Source organism: Alosa sapidissima, chromosome 18 (assembly GCF_018492685.1).
Source record: "Alosa sapidissima isolate fAloSap1 chromosome 18, fAloSap1.pri, whole genome shotgun sequence".
NCBI lineage: Eukaryota > Metazoa > Chordata > Actinopteri > Clupeiformes > Clupeidae > Alosa > Alosa sapidissima.
Window position 1 is genome coordinate 8,900,688 of NC_055974.1, and position 22,475 is coordinate 8,923,162.

Here is a 22,475-nt window from a genome sequence, read left to right on the forward strand (position 1 = left end):
CTCCTAAAACAAAAGGACTCTTATCTTGACAAAAGAGGAAGCGGAACGAATTTCAATCTATAGGCTACTGACAAAATAAGAGTAGGTTTACTAATTTATAGTAGTGTAAACTGCAGTGTAGGCTAGGCCTACTAGGTGCGGCAGGTAGGCTGTAGCCTATAACCTACATTTGCAAACATGCTTTACCTCACATGCATCAGTGCGAACTCATACATGTATAAAAGGCCAATTATAGCTCATAGATAAATTGTGCATTGTGCTATGCACCATTAGATTACATTATCTAATATAGAAAGCATTTGAAACTATTTTTCCAAATCATAATCCAATAAAATTCACTCTGCAACAAAAGTCTTTGACATGTTTTTATTAAAGTTGCATAAAAGTGTAACAAATAGGAGAACAGGACAGTTTAATATTGCTACATTATTCTCATTTGTTTTCAAAAAACACAGCTCTGGAGCTTTCTCTAACAACGTCTACATTTTTTTTTCATAGAAGTATTTTGTTTGCATTTGTTTTTTTTATTATTTTTATTTTTTAATGAAATCCACTTGTTTCTGGAGTTCTTTTACAGTAAAAAAAGAAAAGGAATCAACAGCACTAGCTCGTACACAGTAAAAATCCAACGATTCCATTAAATGTTAATATTTGCACCTAAGAATGCACCATAAAGAGGGTCTAAAGTCACACCCACTCCTAAAAAACAGAATCACCCACATCAAAAAAAAGAAAGAGTACTTTATTCCTCTAAAGCTTCCAAAGATTCCATTTTGTGTAAATTGACTTTTTTCCAAAATTAAATGTCTATTTATTTGGTTTGTGTAACTTAAATAAAACCTAAGGCAACGTCTGATATAAAAAATAAAAAAGGTGGTCAGCTTTCATCTGAAAAGGTGAGCACCACAAGGAGGAAAGAGAGGGAGCGAGTGAATAGGGTGGCAAGGTGAAGAGAGGTTCGAAAGGCGTAAGCCAAGAGAGGGAGAGAAAAAGAAGCTTTTGAGGCAAAGTTGGATGTGAGATGGTCATGTGCTGGTTGAGGAAGTAGTGACTGGCCCTTACACCCCTCTCTCTTTAAGTCACACACACCCAAACACACATAAACAGGCACGCACACCTCGAGCAGTCACTAAACAGATACCTGAAAAATCTGAGAGACAGACAGACCCCTGAACTACAGCAGTGAGCTCAGTCTTTTATCTGATTGGCTGTGCCCCTAGAGAGGATGGTGTCATGGTTAAGAAGATTGGCTAGAGCAACTTATTAGCTGGTCTGGTTGTTGGCTGATTGATAAGCAAGTTTCAGTGTGATGCTGTAACCTGGTGATTCACACCTTCTCTCTTCTCTTTGTCCTGGCAGTTCCCTGAGGGTAACCGTGGTCCCTGTCTGTGTGCATCTGTATACTGGTGTGTTCTAGAGTGTGAGTGTGTGTGTGTGTGTGTGTGTGTGTGTGTGTTCCCTCCACTTCACTCATCTCCCACGTTCCCCCTCCTAGTTCAGTATACTACAAAGTAACATGACATACCATCATGTCATAACAAAGCCCTTAACTGCACACTATATGAAGGGGAAATGAACGTTCAGAAAATAGAAGGAATAAATAAAATTAAAAAAGAAGATCAAGGCCTCATCTTTCTAATCTCTCCATCATGGTCAGCATGTTGTGTGTCCCCACTGGTCAACACAGCCACATTGCATTGACTGACTGCTTAATATGGCTGGTTGGTGTGAAGTCCAAAAGTGGCGGCCAGTGATTCGTGAATACACAGGAACCAGTCCGTTCTCCAATCTGTGCCCTTAGCCCTAATGGCAGCTTGAGTACTATATCTGCACATGTATGCCAACAAAATGTACACACGCACAACAAAAAGAGGAAAAAACACACACAGGGGTGTGTGCAGCATAACAATGACATGTTTTTTTTTCTTCAAATAAAATAAAAAAAATAACTGCTTCCTTCTCTTCAAGACATTTTCAATCAAAATTAAATCAAAACCCAAAAACAAACAAAACAACAAGTTGAATAAAATACAATGAGATGGTGAACATAATAAGCCCTGCTTATAATCTGATCTGATTGACTAGATTCGCTTCCCCTGCTCCTCATCCCCCATGAGAGAGAGGAGGGGGGGGGGGGGGGGGGGGGTTGTGGGATGCGGTCACAGTCATCACCCACTCCTTCCATCAGTTCTGGAGAGGGCAGTGAGCCCTGTGAGGGATGAGAGGATGAGAGCTGTGGGGGGAGAGGGAGAAAAGGAGGAGGGGTAGGTAGGAGGGAGGGTGAGGGAAGAGCTTTTATTTCTTCTGAGGCGTGCTGAGTTTCTGCATGCCGCGGATCTTGTCCAGCAGCTCAGACACAAAGTCCTATGGGAAGAGGGGAAGGACAAAAAGGAATTATGATAATGGTCACAACAGATCATGGTATTTAGGACTTATTTTTGATGACCGTGCAGATTGATTGAAATCATGACTTGTAATGAAGCAATACTAGGTACTGCAACAGGTACTTCAAAACATTTTACTGATATTTTATGCCATCTAAATCAAACAATGGTCAGCTTTTTTTCAAATGAGGTTGCATTTAATATGGGAATGCACTGCCATTCAGTACAGTATTTGAAAGGGGTGTGCTTTGCTAGCCAAAGTGGAAGTGGGCACTTACGTCAGTAGGTTTGTAACACTCCACTAGCAGGTCCTGTCAAAACAAAAACAAAAACAAAAACAATACACAGACATTAGATCGGTTTTGAAAACTGTCCATGAAAGTATAATTGATTATTCTGAATCCATTTCCAATCCATCGATTTCAGTGCGCGTTGAAAGTGTTGGAAAGGAATCCCAATCATGAGTCGCTAGATTCGTTTGGATTTTTCCAGGCTAAAATAAATACGTAATGAACACATAAATGGCTAGCGGTCCTACCTTGACCCTTGAGGCACGATCCACATCACTCTGCATGTCCAGCAGCTCATCCACATCGATCTCCAACTCAGGGATGGCTTCCTCCTAATGGAGAGAGGGAGAGGGAGAGGGGGGGTAAAAAATCAGTACAAACATATTAGTGGACAAAAGACATGTTTGCTTTGCACCAGGTAACCAATTGGCAACCCAAACATATTGATGGTCTTTCTTTACAGCATGATTAAGAGTGAATGAGGTCGCCTCTGCATTAACAGGCATACAGTGTTGCCTGAAGCCAGAGAGACGCTGAGCACATGGGTACACCAGAGACAGCTCATGTGCAACAGTTGCTCCATTGTTTCTTAACACTCCTGTTGGTCATTACACAATCCACATGTATAAGTATATATACTTTTTTGATCCCGTGAGGGAAATTTGGTCTCTGCATTTAACCCAATCGGTGAATTAGTGAAACACAAACAGCACACAGTGAACACACAGTGAGGTGAAGCACACACTAATCCCGGCGCAGTGAGCTGCCTGCTACAATGGCGGCGCTCGGGGAGCAGTGAGGGGTTAGGTGCCTTGCTCAAGGGCACTTCAGCCGCGGCCCACTGGTCGGTGCTCGAACCGGCAACCCTCCGGTTACAAGTCCAGAGTGCTAACCAGTTAACCAGTGGGCCACGGCTGCCCACCAGTCCAGTCTAATATAAACTACATACTAATACTTTGTGTATGGCAAATCTGCTTTCACAACCCACATAATCTGCACTTCAGAATGGTGACATATTCCCCAGTTGGCCAGTGCTATGTAGGCCAACTCAAATGGTAACACAACACACATCATAAACAAGATGAAGTCAAGTGACACTAAGGATCACTTGACTTGACTACTAAGGATACTGTGCTGCAAAACATGGATGACAGACTTGGTGGGTGATGACTGCATTGTGAGAGTTGAGCATGAGTGCCGGGCCTCCTCTCCTGTGTGCTCCAACTGTTGGCCCTTTAAAAGTAAGTCACATATGGTTCCAGACAGATTCCAGCCTTAAGTCCAGGGATCGCTGTGCACGTTTTAAAATAGAGCAGCGGCTCATTAAAGCCCATGACGCATGTTGCCGGGGCTTTGTACAGAAGCGGACATCGCTGCAATTTGCCACTAGATGTCACTCTCCTTCAAACTATCTTTAAAGGACAGTGCGTTCCTGAGCACACGGAGCTTTTTATTTGTGCTTTGTTTATTTGTTTTAGTTTATTTGCTTACCTGCACTTGAAACTTAGAAGAAACATGCATATATATTTTTTTAAAAAAAAGCTAATATACATAATCATCTTTAATTACCTGGAATTTTCACCTGAAGAACTACATAAACAGTGTGAATTGTTTGACTGGTCTTACACTAACAGTATGCTGAACCCACATTCTGTGGTGCCAATATATCCAAATAAGTTAGTCCACACATCCTCATTGGCAGGAAGGAAAGGCAGAATGAGAAAACATATTTTTTAGAGACGTGTGTAGCTTTAAATAACTGGATTGATAAGCACATTGCTGCCTACTGATAGCACAGGGTCTGGCTCACATCACAGAGGCTATGCTTGTTCAGATTTCCTGTGGGAACAACTGGATATTCAGCAGATGTTTTTTTGTGTGAGTGTGAGTGAGTATATGTGAGTGTGAGAGAGAGAGGGGAATGGGTGAATGTGTTGGTGAGAGAGAACATCAGTATCATTTTGCCAACATTCCACCTAATGTTTGCTCTCCGTCTTGCTTCTCTTGTCCTCAGTTTTCCTTTCCTCTTCCAGGCCTTTCTTATCACTCGCTTTATGCTTCTTCTCCAAACACACGCCTCGTCTCTCTCACCCTCTTCCTCTACCCCAATGGCGACACAGATCCTCATTGTATTTGAATGTAAAAATATGGCTGTGTGCAGTCACGGTAGCTCCAACCCCTAATTACAAGCTAGACATCTCTCTCTTTCTCTCTCTCCCCCCTCTTCTCTCTGCCCCCCCCTTTCTCCTCCTCCCTCTCTTTCCATAGAGTTGTCTTGTTCAATAAAGGGCTAGTTGGTTAATAGTCTGACTTTCCCTCGACACACCCACATCTCTCTATTCTCACTTTGCCAACAAAACCTGTTTCACCCCCTCTTTCCATTTTTTTACTCTACCCTTTTTCTGTACCACCATTCTCTCTCCCTCTCGGTCTTCCCCCTCTCTCTCTCAGTTCACTCACACACCCTACAAATGTCCCTCTGCTTGCCTTCTGTGGGCATATGCAGGAACCTTAGCACATCCCCAGTGACCTCTATGGGGTTCCACTTTGATGACTCACTGGAGCCTGGGTTAGTACGACGCACACTGCTAATAAAAGACCCAGCGCCACCAACCACATGGGCCAGGGAGACGAGGCGGGATAGTCTGCTTCAGCAATACTACTGGGCTGGAAAAGCTGAAAGAGTGAAAGGGAAAAAGAAAGAAAGAAAAAAGTTAAGAAAGAAAGAGAGAGAAAGAAAACAAAGAAATAAAACAAAAACAGATATAAAGAAAGAAAGAAAGAAAGAAAGAAAGAAAGAAAGAAAGAACAGATAGAAGGAAAGAAAGAAAGATAGATAGATAGACAAAAAGAAAGAGTGACAGAAAGAAAGCTAGCTTCTGGAAGGGCTGAGTTCTGGGCTTGTTTCCTTGGGAGCCAGTGTGAGCTGAGCGCTCCCCTTGTTTGTGGGGTTCTCTCGCTCCCTTTCTCCCTCTCTCTCTCTCTGAGCGCTCCCCTTGTTTGTGGGGGTTCTCTCGCTCCCTTTCTCCCTCTCTCTCTGAGCGCTCCCCTTGTTTGTGGGGTTCTCTCGCTCCCTTTCTCCCTCTCTCTCTGACACCCTCACTGACTCCACTCTTGCTCCCCCTTGGTTAGAGGAGCCCAGACCAGCTGTCATTGCACCTGCCCAACTGCCCCCCTACCCAATCCTCTCCCATTCTCCCTCAGCAACTCCCCCCATCCCTCCCCGCTCACACACACACACACACACACACACACAAAGAGAGAGAGAGAAAAACATTCACACAGCGATGCACACAACCACTCTTGATAGAAACTTGAACAGGCCTCCTTTCACACAGATACACAGATGTCCTTAGGAAAGTGCCATAACCCGCCTTTACGCTACCTCTCACACACATACACAAGGGTACTTACTCACACACACACACACACGGTAATTGAGTTGTAGATCTAAACATGGAAAATCAGCAGTTAATTTATGTGCAGCACATCTACAAATTCTAGATGGTTTTAGGTGTATGTGTGTGTGTGTATGTGTGCACAAGCTAAGTGGATATGAGGGGGGTTAAAGCCCTTAAGGATCTGAGCGAGACAGGAGCCTGTGTGTTTGTGATAGACATGACAGTCACAAGAGGTGACCAATGCACACTAGCTATCTGTGTGTGAGACAGACAGAGAGAGAGAGAAAAAGAGAGAGAGAGAGAGAGAAAAAGAGAGAGAGAGAGAGAGAGAGAGAGAGAGAGAGAGAGAGAGAGAGAGAGAGAGAGAGAGAGAGAGAGAGAGATGAGACACACAAAGAATGAATGTTCAACCCCAACATGTGGGCACCATGTGCTGCCAGTCACTCATGAAGCGAGTGAAAGATGGATGGAGGGAAGGAGGAAATGATGGGAGGAGTGGGGAAAGGGGGGAAGAGAGGAAGGGGTAGAGGAGCGTGGCACAGGAAATGAGAGAGAGAGACAGACACTGTGTGACGAGCAAGAGCACAGAAGATTAGCGTCAAATCAAAGAGAGACAAGGAGACACAGAGAGCAGGAAGAGAGAGAGGGGGGGGGGAGAGAGAGAGAGAGAGAGAGAGAGGGGAGGAGGGGTTGAATTTGGGAGATGGGTGCTGAGGCAGTGGCACGCTCTCGTTCTCAGAGCTTAAGTCAATACTCTGCTGAGGAGGAGGAGGGGGGTGCCACCTTCTTAGCACGGGATGCTCATGATCAGAGCACATCGTGCATAGCAGGGGAGGTGATGGATAAGAGAACAGCTCTCATCATCCCTCCCAAGCGTGTGTGTCTGTGTGTGTGTGTCTGTGTGTGTCTGTGTGTGTGTGTCTGCTGGAGGTAATCCTACACCCCAGTGGTTACTTCCATTCCATTTCAACTTAACCTCAACCACTCCTGAATAAGTGCATGTTTTGAGAGACTGTATCGAGTGCATATGACTGGATTTGGAAACAATACGTGTGTGTGTGTGTGTGTGTGTGTGTGTGAGTGTGTGAGTGAGTGAGTGAGTGAGAGCGTCAGAGAGCGAGACCATCACACAATGACTACAAATATTTAGGCCTAAAAATAAGTTCAAATGGAAAATTCAGGGCTTTCTATGCAATAAAATGGCAGATCCCTGTAGAAATGGTTAAATCTGGTTGAAAATCTTTGAATCAGTGGTTGAACCAATTGCCCTTTATAGTAGTGACGTGTGGGGCCCACCAAACCAAGATTTCAACAAATGGAAAAAGCACCCTATTGAGACTCTTCATACAGAGTTTTGCAAAATCATCTTAAAAGTGTACAGATGTGTCACAAACAATGCATGCAGAGATGAACTAGGCCAATATCCTTTAATTCTGGAAACACCTGAAAAGTAGTGATCCCTGCTAATTCCATTATAAAGCCCTTCAGTACCAGGAGATGAACAAAGAAAAATGTCCCCTCACTAAAGTGGTCCCGAGTTTGATCTCATCAGACCACACGCACTAACACCCCACTGGCACCGCATCATCTGAATCACAAAGCAACCGTAATTAAGATAAACCAAATAGCAAAACCTATTACCTGAAACCTATTACAAAACCTATTACCTAAAACCTAAACCTGCTGTCTGTAACAGAAGCCTTAAAAGAAGCCAGGGCGACCGCTCGGTCATCAGTACTCATTCTGCTTGACTTATCGGCTGCCTTTGACACGGTTAATCACCGTATCCTTCTCTCTATACTCGCTGACATGGGAATCTCAGGTTCTGCTCTCTCCTGGTTTGAATCCTACCTCACAGGACGCTCGTTTAACGTATCATGGCTTGGTCAGCTATCCGCACCTCACCATCTCACCACAGGGGTCCCCCAGGGCTCAGTGCTGGGCCCCCTCCTCTTTGCTATCTACACCACCTCCTTGGGACAGATTATCCGTTCGCACGGCTTCTCATACCACTGCTATGCAGACGACACACAGCTCTATCTGTCCTTTCCACCTGACGACCCCCTGGTTTCAGCACGGATCTCGGATTGCCTTTCAGACATAGCTACATGGATGAAGGCACACCACCTCCAGCTGAACCTCTCAAAGACTGAACTGCTGGTCATCCCAGCTAAACCTACCATACACCACGACATCAACATCAAATTTGACTCCCTGTCTGTTTCACCGACCAGGACTGCAAGAAATCTAGGAGTTGTTCTTGACAACCAACTAAACTTCTCAGATCATGTTGCCTCAGTCGCCCGGTCATGCCGTTTTGCACTCTACAACATACGGAAAATCAGGACTTACTTGACTCAAGATGCTACCCAACTTCTGGTTCAGGCAATAGTCATCTCACGACTCGACTACTGCAATGCCCTCCTGACAGGTCTCCCAGCCTGCGCAGCGAAACCACTTCAGATGATCCAGAACGCGGCGGCGCGCCTGGTCTACAACCAACCCAAAAGGGCACATGTTACCCCGCTGCTCATCCAGCTACACTGGCTACCTATGGCGGCCCGCATCAAATTCAAGTCTCTAACGCTTGCCTACAAAGTAGTCTCCGGTTCTGCTCCCACCTACTTGAATGCCCTCATACAGACTTACACTACCTCCAGACCGCTGCGCTCCTCTGACGAACGACGTCTAGCTCTACCACCGGTACGCTCAAGCCAATCCAAACTTTTCTCATCTGTTGTTCCTCGTTGGTGGAACACACTGCCAGTTCCTACAAGGGCAGGGACATCCTTTTCCACTTTCAAAAAACTCCTGAAGACCCAGCTCTTTAGAGAACATCTACTCTCATAGCAACACTTGCAACAAGTCTTACTGATCCTAGCACTCACCAGCCGTTTTAAACTGACAAGTAACTGTTAAAAACAGCACTCACCGACGCACTTATTCTTACTGTACTCTAATGTTTTTTTAAACCGTCCTAAAATTGTGAGAATTGTTCTAAAACTTACTGTTTACCATGTTGTTAGTCGCTTTGGTTAAAAAGCGTCAGCCAAATGTAATGTAATGTAATGTAATATTAAACAAAATGACAGAACCCAAAAAAAATAAATAAAATGCAATTCTATTCGGCCTTAAACAGGGAATACAAGCTAGCACCCTACTTGACACATGAGAACTGTGAACCACTGACAAAGTACAGACTCAGCGAACACAGCCTGGCCATTGAAGTGGGAAGGGACAGACAAACATGGCTGCCGAAAGACACTAGACTGTGCCATCACTGTGACTTAAACACAGTAGACACAGAGATACACTTCCTGACATAGTGCACAAAATACGTAAACATTAAGAGAAGAACCTATTTTGAAAAGATGGCAAAGGTCCTCCCTGAATTCTTGTAAGCGAGCGATGAGGAGAGGCTTTCATTCCTCACTGGAGAGAAAGAGAAATGCCTCCTCCTTGCCGCTCAATATGTATATTCCTGCCATAATTAAAGGACCTGCTGAGGGGAAATTTACATCACCTAAAAATAAACACACACACACACACACACGCACACACACACACACACTCTTCTCCATTGCCATAGTTCATATTTCTGTTCAAATTTGTTTTTATTTGTGTGTTTCCCCCTCCTCCTCTCCCCTTTTGATGTATTTGACCCAAATGCTTTGGCAATACTGTACAACGTTGTGGTCATGCTAATAAAGCTCCTTTTGAATTTGAGAGTGAGAGTGATTGTGTGTGTGAGTTTGCATTTTGATTTTGCTTTGTCTGGGGTTTTTTTTAGCAGACGGGGAATTGGAGAGGCAATGCAATGTGTGTGTATGACGGGTGTGACAATATGTGTCTGTGTGTGTGTGTGTGTGTGTGTGTGTGTGTGTGTGTGTCCATGCATGTGCGTGCGCGAGTCTGTCTGCGGGCTGCCAGCCAGTCAGCACGGATGAGATGTGACAGTATGGGAGCGGGTCACTTTCAGCTCACACACCGCCATGACCCACATACTGGAACACATGGCCAAGGCTCACCCGCCACCGAGGAAGACGAGCTCTCTCTGTGTGTGTGTGTGTGTGTGTGTGTGTGTGTGTGTGTGTGTGTGTGTGTGTGTGTGTGTGGCACGGTGGAAACCGTCTGGCATCTCCACCACGCCACCAAGAAGACCGAGAGACTCCAGAGCGCCGTCAGAGAGGTGGCCCTCTGTGTTGCCTAGCAACAACACCCCATAATAACAGTGCTCCACGGGTTCCACTGCAGTAATAATATCTGTGAGCCATATATTGGGGATTAAGATGGCTGGGAAGGATTAACATTGATTGGGGTGTTTTGCATCAGGAAGTTTTGTGGTGTGTCACATATTTTTAATAATCTTGGTCAAAATATGTTCATAACAAGGTTCAAGTTAAGTACAGTAACATGGGGTTATGCTATCATAAGCAACTGTGGTGCTAACAGGATATAGCAAGGAAATGTACAACCAATAATCACTACTGCTACTGGTAGTTTGGACATATTAGGGCATTTCAGAACAAAGACATCCTTTGGAGCATTGAAAAGCTTTACAAAGGTTTTCCTATGAGGAAACTACACAGTGATTCACGCCTTTGAATCAGAAGTGACTATATTGCCGTTTGGATTATGCCTGTTCAACTTAATCTAACCCTAGAGGAACTAGACTGTTCCTCTAATACAGGTTGCTTCCCTCTGTACATTGCTCACCGTTTCAAAATAATGTCAGCTATTCTCATTGGCCAGACCTTTGACTTTGGTCTGCCGTTTGTCAGTCTGTAGCAATGGCTGTGTATATATTATATTATTACACACACACACACACACACACGCAGGTTTCTTCTATTTATACAGTCATTGGTCTGTAGCACTGAAACAACTAAACTTGGCCATGCACTACATACTTAAGAGCACAAATGGCCTTCTGACCATCACCAACATACAAAACAGCCAACCACATGGGACTACTTTTGCCTGAAATGTATTCGGAAATGAATTGGCTAAAGACTAATTGATTTTTTCTTGTTTCAATGCCCTGACTGCTGGTTGTGCTCTAACCTGAGGACTTGCTTGACAAACAGAAGTCTGATTTCTTTGAGGTATGACAATGAAACTGATTAATGAATACTTTCCAGAAATGAGTATACACTTGTGCTATTCACAGAAAACCCCCATGACTGTGCAGTTGGTGCTAGTCTCCAGTGTTTCCAGCTAAGTGAGTAACATGTACATGTGAGACAGTCTGTCACCTTCTTAGTCGAAGACTGGCAGTCAGGAAGTACACGGATCTTGCTGGACATTGCCCTTTAAAAAGTAATTTTTTGCCGTTACAACAACAAACTAGGTAATGTATTAATGCACAAAACGTCTCTTTTCCGTTTCATTTTTGAACAGCTTAATGCATCGACATTGTTCACACATTTATCATTTACATTATCAACATGAGCGTGACGCATTTCTCTCAAAGACTGCAAAACGACGAGACAGGCTAGTGCACACACGTTAGCGCTAGCTCACAGGAAGTGAGGCAAGATGGAACATGGAAGATAAGACAAGTGAGGCAGAGGGGGGGGTTATGGTCAGATGGAACACTCACATACCCTCATATACGTTCACGGGATAGATGCAGGCCAGCTGTCTAGACGTGCCTGTTTTGCGTTTACCCGGATTTGTGCCCTGCCGTCAATTCACTTGTATGTGGCACGACACCATCCTCCGCAGTGGGGCCCCCTCCTTCATAATTAAAGACAATATGGGGGCTGGTGCAAGCATGTCAGCCCAAATAAGCAATAAGACATGAAGCCTGCCCAGCTCATTGCTCTTCAAACTGTAATACAGTGGCCTGCAGGGGCCAAGAGGCCCCATGGTGCTCAACTTAATTTCATAAGTCTTGTGTAGAAGCTGGATCTGCCTTTAGCAGGCTGGGTCTTGAAAGACACCACCTCCAACGGAAGCACATGGAACGTTTTGTGACGGGATGGAACCTAATGGCCATTGAGCGCCGGAGTGACCGGTTTGGCAGGTAGAAGTGACACATGCACACTGACTGGACCGAATGGAACATAACTGGCATAGTTGGTGCCAGACGTGGAGCGGCAGGACGCGGCAGGAGCGGCTTGAGGCGGCGGTGCCACGAGGGCCGTCTGCCGAGCTCTGGAGTAAAGAGTGGAACAGCAGTCACGCAGGGCAAGCAGCCAGGGACCACATGTTGGCTGATGAGAGAGAGAGAGAGAGAAAGAAAGAATGAAAAAAAGAAAGAAAGAATGAAAAAAAGAAAGATGGGCACGAGTAGCAGAAAAGTCATTACGATTCCCAGACACCTAAACTGAATGCTTGATTACTTATAAGCTGTGACAAGCTTAATGCAGCGAGGGGCTGAGTTAAATCCTCACTATAGGAAGGAAGGAACACACACACACACACACACACACACACAAACTCACAAATACACGTGCGTACACACACACACACACACTGGAATGGGCAGTGGAAAAATACAGAGTAAGCTTTCCATTTTCTTCCTCCCTCTGCAACACGCCTCTTCTTTTTTGGTTCTTTTTTCTGACTCTCTCTTGCTCTCTCTTTCCCCCAGTCTGACTTGCTCTCTCTTTTCCCCCAGTCTGACTTGCTCTCTCTTTCCCCCAGTCTGACTTGCTCAATGCTCTTCAGACTGAGCATTTCCTATGATGGTTCTTCAGTTCGTTTTCTCTCTCTCTCGCCCACCAGTGCTCCCCATTAACACACATAACAGCAGCGTCTGGAGAGGCTCTGATGAATAAAACGCACAGAATATGTGACAGTTTTGTGTGTGTGTGTGTGTGTGTGTGTGTGTGTGTGTGTGTGTATGTGTGAGTGAGGATGTGTGAGTAAGTGTGAGAGTGTAAATGTGTAAGTGTAAGAGAAGGTGTGTGTGTGTGTGATTAAGTATGAGTGCGTGTGTGTGTCCATGAGTGTGAGTGCTCGTCCCTTCAGGGCTGACATTGTGAGAGACAGCAGTGGGCCCATGGAGGCAGCCGGTCGGACCAGCCGGATCAGGTCTTGTGAGGGGAGAGCAGGACACACGCTGCCCCAGGCCAGGGCTCTTGCGAGCGGGCAGGGGAGGGGAGAGGGGTGGGGTGAAGGGGCTAGAGCACCATGGCAGGAGAGGGTTTTGAGCTGCTGTTGTACATCACATACGCAAGTGTGCTCATCAGGAATTTGCAGACTTAAGAATAACAAACATGCAAGTGCTCTCACTCCCACACACACACACACACACACACACACACACACACACACACACTTCAGCTCCTAGCAGTTAACCCTCAGTGCACACTCCTGACAGACACACACAGATTCAGAAAGGAGAAGTTGTGCTGACATACAGTAGGTGACAAAGGGAGGGAGGCTGTAAGTGAGCGGTATTTCAATTAAATGGATCAGTGAAATCTGTCAATCAAGGACAGAGCCCTCAAAAATAAATCAAACAGCTAACCAGGGAACACTGGAGATACTGTAAAAGAAGAGATCAGAGTAATAAAATTAATGAAGGAATGAACCGGGAAAAAGAGGGGGGGGGGGGGAGCGGGATAGAAAGAAAGAGATCCAGGGTGAGACACTCATTTATGATCTTGGGCTGGAGATTCCAGTCGGAATGCTGATGTTTGGCCTGCACAAAGGGAGAGAACAGTCTGATCTCTCGGGAGTGTGTGTGTGTGTGTGTGTGTGTGTGTGTGTGTGTGTGTGTGTGTGTATGGGGGGAGGCCAGTCACATGATCACACGAGACCTCTTTCCCATGGAGCTGAGGGCCAGCCAGAACACAAACACTCCACAGGTCAACGCCAGAGCTCAACAGCCCCACAAATGGTTTCCTGGCATGTGACACCAGAAAAGACAGACCAAGCTATGGAGGGGGGGGGGGGATGAGGAAAAAAGATATGGGGCAGGAAGGCATAAATTAAATATGTATGTTTGAAAAATAAATGTACATACATACATACATACATACGTATACATGTGTGCGACTGTGTGTGTGTGGGGAAAGTTCAGGGCTGAGATCTCCTAATTAAGATAAGTGATCATGGCTTCCTCTGTGGAATGAAGAGTGTTTTCGAGAGCGCGGCCTGTGACCAAACCTCATTGGCCGAGTCAATAAGTGTAATGTACTTAAAAGAGTGGTGGAGAGGATTTAGCAGATTTATGCAGACACTAACACACACACACACACACACACAGGCGTGAGAGATGGACAGAGAGAGAGAAGGAGCTAGGGAGAGAAATCATGACTGTGCTAAGTGCATCTGCGAGCGATAGATCTTTCTCAGTGAAGGGCTGCAGCCCCGCGTCAGAGGATGTGGTGAACCAGTGTTAATCCTAGCAGAGCAGCAGCACCATCGTGCACTCATTCCCTCCATCCCTTGGCTACAGATGGCCTCTTCCTAGGAGATAGTTACACATGCTAAATCCCTCCATGGCATGCTGGCTGTGAATATCATGCACAAGTCTGCTTTAATAAATCTAATACAACATCCAATTCAATGCATAGACTAACCTCCATCAGTAGAGTGGTGCAAGGCTACTGACAATGCTATAATCTAGACCAAAGGAAGGTTTTTTTTATTGTGACTCAAAAAACACTAAAAGGATATGCAAGCAACAACCCAAAGGAAGAGTAGGACACTTTCATAACATAACAACTGTGTTATCAGATTCTATGTGCAGTTCTTATTTTTAGATTTTAGCTTTTAGATCTTTCAAGAAGTTGGAGGAACCACACCAAACCATTTTAAAGCAGTCTCTCTCAATTGATGTACTCCATTTAATGAACCATTCATTAAACCACTTACATTCAAAACAATGGGCTGAATGGCCTTCATGGCAAAATCCTGCTAAACTGAACCCGAAACTTTCTCCACTGGCTTCAGTATCTTTACCCACCTGTTGTGCTGCCAAAACAGGACTATGAAGATACTGTGGAAAAACTAGAATACCAGGAAGTAAACGCTCTGGAACATCATCCCCTTTAAGTAGGTCAACAAATACACAGTAGCCGATGCCATCACATCCCATAATGTCGTCAGTATGGAAGAATTTCTGTCCTCAATTATCGCAGTCTTTTCTAGTCCAGATGAACTGACAGTGTAAGCAAACACAAAAGGGGTGAAACAATGCATGCTGCAGTCAATCAGTGAGACTACAGCATACTGTAGATCATCCCAACCACAATAGTTAAGTGGAAAATTACAGTCCCACTGTTGACACACAAGTATTGTCGTTCTGGCACGACACCATGACAATTTGCCTACAGATGATTAATCAGAATATATGGAACTGGTTCTATGGTTGCCCAGCAACACAGCCCAAAAGGCTGCCTCACATATCATTCATCACCTTTACTCATTGCTCAGGATGACCTGTCTGACAGGAAAGAAAGGGCTTAGCAGAGACATGTACAAGGAGCAAAACAGACTCGAAAATCTGAGAACATTTGTAGGCTTCCCCAAGTGCGGCAGTTGATCAGACATGCCTAGTCCATTATGGGAATTGCCAGTCCAATCAATACTCCATATGAAGAAGCCAGGCATGATCAATCAATACTCTATATGAAGAGATCAGGCATACTCAATCCATCAGCGAGTATACTGATCCCCCCAGGGCTTCATAATAGATTAAACACAGCCACATTCTAGTCTTCATATGACCACATGTGATATTTGACCATGTTTACTGGTCAACAAGTAGCAGGACTGCTAATTGTCAGATAGCCAATCTTGCTTCTCTGCCTCACCTCCTCCATTCTTTCCCCCTCTCTTTTTCTTTCTTTCTCTCGCTCTCTCTCTTGCTAAAAGTCTGTCGTTTTTGGAGCGGAAAGAAGCCGGCGAACGTTCATCATACTCCCTAGGTTGGAGCACTTTAGGATATCCACTCTGACAGAATGCAAATGCCGATGGGGAGAGCTTGGTCAAGTCCTGATTTGCCTACAATTGAACTGAGGTTACGCTTGAACAGTCATGACACAGGACTCATGGCATTGCTAACACACATACACACAGACGCACGCATGTACACATACGCACATGCACACCCAGTCAAAATAAGGTCATTAGGGAAACAGGAAGCATGACAAAAATCGCTCCCCCACGATCAGGGAACATATTGTTTGCCTCGCTCTCCCTCTCTTAAGAACTTTTAATCCATCCTCTGAACGGGCAAGCATGTCGAAAATTGCAGAGTGTGGACAGAAAGAGCGCAAGAGAGGGGGGGGGGGGGGGGGAGAGAGAGAGAACAAAAGAGCGAAAGAGAAAGAGAGAGAGAGAGAAGCTGCTGGCGGAGCTCTCCGGGTTCTGAGTTAATTGCAGGTTCCTTTACTGTAATTACTCCAAAGCTCTTTAGTCTAATGAGAACATTGCTGCGGTTCTGTGTCGGTCAAGGCATCATGATTGGACCCCACCCCGCTCTTCAGACTCTATGCACACACCGACATGACCTTTGAACTTTGTGTGACAGCAAGGACATCACAGCAGGTCAAGACCTGACTGCCGATGCCGAGACTGAGGAATGGATGGATGGATGGATGGATGGATGGATGGATGGATGAGGGCTGGTGGAGTGATCGGTCTAGACAGTGTGTGAGACAGAAGAGGGGCTTGTTCTCTCCTGAGAGATTGCTTGCTATGAGGAAAGAGTGAGTGAGAAAAAGATGGTGGAGGGGTGAGGGGAAAAAGCTTTTTAAAAAGGATGTCCTCAGCAGACTCTTTCTGCAAGACTTCCCGAGAAAAGAGGCAGACACAGACAGACAGACAGACAGACACAGACAGACAGACAGACAAGACAGTCACACACACACATCCCAAATATTAAACTTCACATTCCCTAAAATGCATTGCAGATTCATGGACAAACAGCACACAGACTAACATACACATACTCTGGTGTAAATCTTTCACAACAACTGCTTAGGGAATGTGGGAATATTCCATTACTATTTCACTGGATATTCCACGTCCCACTTACCCTGTACTCTCTGTGCACGAGGTCACTGAACCTCTACTCAATCCCAACGCTTGACACAAGCTGGCTCCCATACATCTCAATGTGGAGCCAGGCCAGCGTGGCACAAGCTCTTCACATGGCTTTAAATACGCTGATGCTATTAGCCTCAGCCACTGGTCCAGGCCAGACGCCCTTAAACATACTCCTCAGTGACGGGCCTGAGATTTCGCAGAATTAGATATTTGTGAGCAAAGACTTAGCGTCCCCCTGAACCAGGCGCTCAAATCGCATCCCAGACACATTCCCATCTGCTGATCCCGAATTACATGTGGGCCTGAAAGAGCAGCTATTTCCAGAAAGACTCTTCAAACCCTTTTACATAAGGTCGGCTGGACTTTCAGCTCCCTGCTGTCCAAGCACATGGAGGACTAAGGTCCTCTAAGGTTTTGGCTTGGATGATTTTAACAAGATGGTCATTTCTTGGGAAGAGTATGTCCAGCAATAAGAATAAAAAGGGTCAGTTTTTCCTAGAACATCACAGTGGATACTGATAGTTTAATTCTTTAAAGAATTGATGGCCTTGCTACTACCACCAAACTGTAGGCAAAAAGTAAATTCTTCATAGCTGACAACTACAAAAAGGTGTAATCACCAAAGAACATCCTGATGGGCTCTGGACAGAAACCAACACAGAGACTGAGACTGAGAATCTTATGAAAAATACCTTTACCAGATATTCTGGGATATAAATCAAAGTATTGGTGATCTGTCAAAACAAACTAAAATTCAAATACTTGTTCCAAGAAAAACATAATTTGGCTAGATGGCTCTGCTGAGATCACAACGAAGGCTCTCTCGGCAATCACATGTAATCTATAGCTCCATAAAAAGCAGGTCTGGTCCGGTAGCTTTCTCAGCCAACGTTTAGCACACATTTACTTGTGCAACCCCAGCCACCTTTATTTAAGACAGGTATACACTTAAGTCGCCCACGTAAGCCACCATTTGCTTATGTTCCCTATATGGCCTTATTATGTAAATGCATGGTATCGCCATGATTGGATTAGCGAGCACATGGCGATTATCCTGTTGTTCCTTACACCACAGGCAAGTCTGTTGGAGGTTCTGAGGTGAGGGGAAATGGGGGGGCGCTAGAAGAATCATGAGGTGAAGGCAGAGGAGGTCGAGGGGTCTCGATTGTTGTTGACGGCTAACACAGGGAGGAAGCGCAGCGCATGAGGAACGCTTTGAAGTTTCTGCATGGCTTCCTCTTTGTTACAAGACTGATAGGCCAGTATTAATATTAGTGCAGTCAGGTTATGCCCACAACTACCCTTCAAAGCTAATAGACAGCAGGAAAACTACGTATGGAATTTTCCGTATGGTATAGTATGGTAACTACTGGTGATTTACAAGTATTTGGCAATGTTGACAAATTATGGCATTAAATTCTCCATGGATGTTTTTATGGTTGACTCTGGTTGGTGGTTATGGCATTACAGTGCAGACTGGCCTCATTTGATGGAAGTACAGTTGGACCCGTTTTGAATTCAATTTGAATCTTTTTATTTTATCAGGGAGACAGCTTTGGATATGCTGATGCCATGATAGATCAAGGCCATCAACCTACGCACACAGCAACACAGACACACACATATCTGCATGCACACACATACACAGGTAAAGGAGCGGAAACGTTTGATAAGCAGCAACAGGTGGCGTGTACAAGCATGTGAGCATGAATGTGTGTATGTGTGTGTGCTTGTGTGGTCTCTGACACCTGTGGTCTCAGTTTCCTTGTGTTACTATTTGTACACTATTTTCAGGGTATTTCTTTCAAAGGTCTCAGGCAAACATACTGCATGCCTAAGCCTACAAACACACATATGCGCATATATACAGTGTACACACACACACACATACGTCACATATGTGTGTGTGTATGTTGATCCAAAAAGTAGTAGAGAAAATTTGCATTTGCACAAAGACACACCCAATGGAGAATGGCAATTTTTTTAGTCCTGGTGTTGGTACTCATAACAACTCACTTCCTCTGACTTACTGGCATTTCCTGTTAGCTGTGATTCATGTCTGTGCCATCTAATCACCTCTTACTCCTTTATGATTTTATGATATATATATTTTATTCTCTCTCACACACACACATAACTGTTCGGCCTCTTTTAGTCATGCTACCTCACACTCAGACAGTACAGCAGTAGGTCAATATCAATGGTCACAATATCCCTATTTTTGGCTATTTGCCTTCTCTTCTCTCTTCCCACAATTCCGTTGTAGGACTTCCAAAACGTTGGGAATGTGCCGTCATTGGCCAGGGCAGGAAGTGAGCAAGCTGTGTAAAAAGTTAACTCTGTTACTCTTCTGGGATTTCAGAGGTCATCACATGTAACCGATTAGATGATTTGGTCCAACATAAGTCTGCCATTGTTGGCCTCACTAAACATGTTTGTAAATGTTCAAGCTACTGGGAGGAGTAAGAGGCAAAAAAAGAGAGTATAAAAGCTGAGAAGAAATATTGGCGGTCTGATGGCATGAGATTTGATTTTCACACAGCCATGAAAACGGTGGGCGAGCGTGTTCATTTTTCAGTGGAAGAAAAAAAAAAGCCCACCGTGCACAAGATTCTTGTTTCTCTGGCCTAGGAGTGTGACTGGCTGTCTTCTCTCCTCCTCCCCCTGACACATGACCCTGGCTCTCCATCTCTCACTTTGAGTAATCCTCACACCTCTTAGTTCCTGAAAATTACTTTCTGCTGTTTTTCCCATGAACTTGTGTTTACTTCTTCTATAGGCCTACCAACCGTTCTCTGTAAACATGTCATTTTTTTGTCTATGCCTGATATTTATAGGGTATAGGCGTTTGTCTGAGGAATATAAATATGCCTTATTATTCTAAATTGGTTTGACTAGGCTATATGACAATCTGACAGAAGGAGCCAACGGCGTCTGTGCCAACAAGATCCAGTTCAAACAAAAGCGCACGTGTTGCATAAAGAACACACACTCTGGCGCTCTCTCCCCTCTTTGCCATGATTCCCCTCTTCCTCTCCACTCTTTCTCCCTTTTCGCCTCTATTCAATTCCACGGGACAGGCCTTTCCCTCTTTCTCTCGAGCCACGTCTCCCTTGTTGTTCAAGAAGCGCCCTGCTACTCCAGTTTTCCACTACAGAAAGACCAGCCCACGTCCTTCCCAGCTGTGTAGGGGGTGACGCCGCCAAAAATGACTTTTTCACTGGGAAGCGACTCTCATTTCGCCTCCAGCTGGGCAAGCCTGTGACTGTGGCTCTATGCCACGCTGGCTTTCTCCAACCTCCTAGCCAAGTCATTTGCTTTTGGAGCACATTTTGAATAATAGAATCGGGGTAGTCACCACCGGAGTAGCCTATCTCTACCTATACCGTGGGGGGTGGTGGTTTGAATATCTGAAATGAGTTTGAATGATATTGGATTTATTATTTTAATTGTAAGAAGCGCCTCAGAGAAGATCAATTTTGTGATATGCACAGTGCAGCATTGAGGGGGAGGGGGTTAGAGACAGAGCAAAGCTTCGTCTCCACCACATGTTCATCTCTTTTGTCAACGAAAAGCGACCGGTCCTTCCTATCGACATTAGTTTTTGTCACCTTTGATTCATGCTGACTTAAGCCGCTTCCGTTGAGTTCTCATATTTAAGACGGTCCTGACAAAAAAAAGCATCTTTCTCCGGGTTAAAGAAAACAAATAGGCTAGCCTGAAATAGCCTAACACCTTCAACATATTTAGGCTATATAAAAAACTACAGTAGCCTACTAAAATGAGATTATGATCCGTAGCCTAAGGGACCTAGTGCTGTAGGCCTAATGTAAAGAAGAGCATGGCTGCTGCAATGGTTTGTAGGCAAAGGCCGAGATTGAACACATTACTCGTGTTAGTTTGAACAATAGAGCCGACAGCCAGGTAAACGGCTGTGGTTGAACAATGCCTTCTAACTGCTACCGAATAAAAGAGAAATTGCTCTGGCAGGCAACTCGACCAAGTTCCTGTAATGTTAGGATTCTTAGAATAGAATATGGGTCAATGCCAGATTGCTTGACTCACGTCCACGAATTAACCGTTCACAATGTGAGGGATCATTATTTTGACTGACGCCGATTGATTTAGCAATTATGTCATTAACATCTACAGCTGTCACAGGTATTGCAGCAGTTTTGTTGTATAGGCTACAACAGAAATATGATCGCCTAAAATCGAAGCACAGTATCCTAGCCCATATGCACGCTTAGGCTACTCAGTAACACCGCACGACAAGGATGTGAAGAGTATGCCACATTGTTGCACATCAGAATACTTTGTGGTAATACGGATTTATAATAACATTTGCTAGCTGCTGGCCTTCCGCTACATCTTACCTCGCAGTCGTACAGATCCGTTAGTTGGTCAATAATCCATTCTTCCAGATTCAGTCTCTTCCTTAATTCTTTCCGGTCGTATTTTACGGTCACCCTTCCCTGCTTCCGAACTGGAGTTTCGGGCTCCTCGGTACCAGTAGGCGTCTGGAAATACACGCGGGGCTGTGGGCTTGATTCCGGGCTTGTTACCGCCGCCATGGTCCGTCAATGTCCTCTTGATGCCGTGGGTGCAAACTCGGAGGTGTTCTTTTCTTCCCCGTGACGGTGTGCTGGTCAGTCAGCTTTGAAATGCCGCTACTACTGTGCTATTGTTCGCGACATGCAAATTTGCAAGGCATTTGGCAACTTTACGCGTTTAGAATGGCAGTTAAGGGTCATAGAGGATAAATTTGTAGACTCGTAATGTAGGCTAATAGCTCTTAACAATACAGCCACGCAGTTCACGATGAGTAGAGGAGTCCTTGCTTCAATTCGATCTCTGATTTGAAGCTGAAAAGTAGCCTACCTCTATTGCATCTAATTCAGTCAAAGCATCCGTTCCTCGTGGGTCCCTTATCTGTGAGTGTAAGAGTCTAAAATTCAGCTGGCGGTGATTTCCGGTCGGAACAACTTCGGAAAAGTTCTAGATTAAGTCAACTTATTATGACAATGAAAATGTAGCCTACAATAATAAATTAGTTTTCGCCCCAAGTTAACGACCTTTCTCTCCTGTCCGATCTGGTTTTGTTCCTCCTTTTCCCCTCTGCTTTCTTTCCGTGCCTCCCTTGCTGAATGGTGCAGTGCGAATAGACCCCCTCCTCCTTCAATATCTCTCTCTCTCTCTCTCTCTCTCTCTCTCTCTCTCTCTGTAAGTAGGCTCAAGGCACATATGTTCACACACTAACTTTCACTCAACCTGGTCATTAAGGCTTGAGAGAAAATATTTTGTTTTCAAAGAATAAATGTTTTGAGGACAATAATTTGATGACAACTATTTTTACATTTAATGTAACTTCTATTCAAACAAATAAGTTG

The 22,475-nt window shown here is 44.7% G+C and overlaps 1 protein-coding gene across 1 annotated transcript; it reads right to left on the reverse strand.

Annotated features, from left to right (window-relative positions):
• Window positions 1–351: 351 nt before the first annotated feature.
• Window positions 352–22,255, reverse strand: ppp1r14bb (protein phosphatase 1, regulatory (inhibitor) subunit 14Bb). Its single transcript, XM_042070285.1, has 4 exons — window positions 21,462–22,255; window positions 2,923–3,006; window positions 2,663–2,695; window positions 352–2,364 (listed from the first exon to the last, which is right to left on the reverse strand). Exons 1-4 carry the CDS (start codon window positions 21,657–21,659, stop codon window positions 2,296–2,298), a joined length of 384 nt encoding a protein of 127 aa, XP_041926219.1. The 5' UTR covers window positions 21,660–22,255; the 3' UTR covers window positions 352–2,295.
• Window positions 22,256–22,475: the final 220 nt, after the last annotated feature.

Excerpts from the sequence above, each read along its gene's own strand:
- ppp1r14bb (XM_042070285.1), bottom strand. The coding sequence starts at position 21,659 with ATGGCGGCGGTAACAAGCCCGGAATCAAGCCCACAGCCCCGCGTGTAT. Across the intron at positions 2,696-2,922 it reads ATCGTGCCTCAAGGGTCAAG|GACCTGCTAGTGGAGTGTTA; the intron begins GTAGGACCGCTA and ends TTGTTTTGACAG. Across the intron at positions 2,365-2,662 it reads AGTGTTACAAACCTACTGAC|GACTTTGTGTCTGAGCTGCT; the intron begins GTAAGTGCCCAC and ends CTCTTCCCATAG.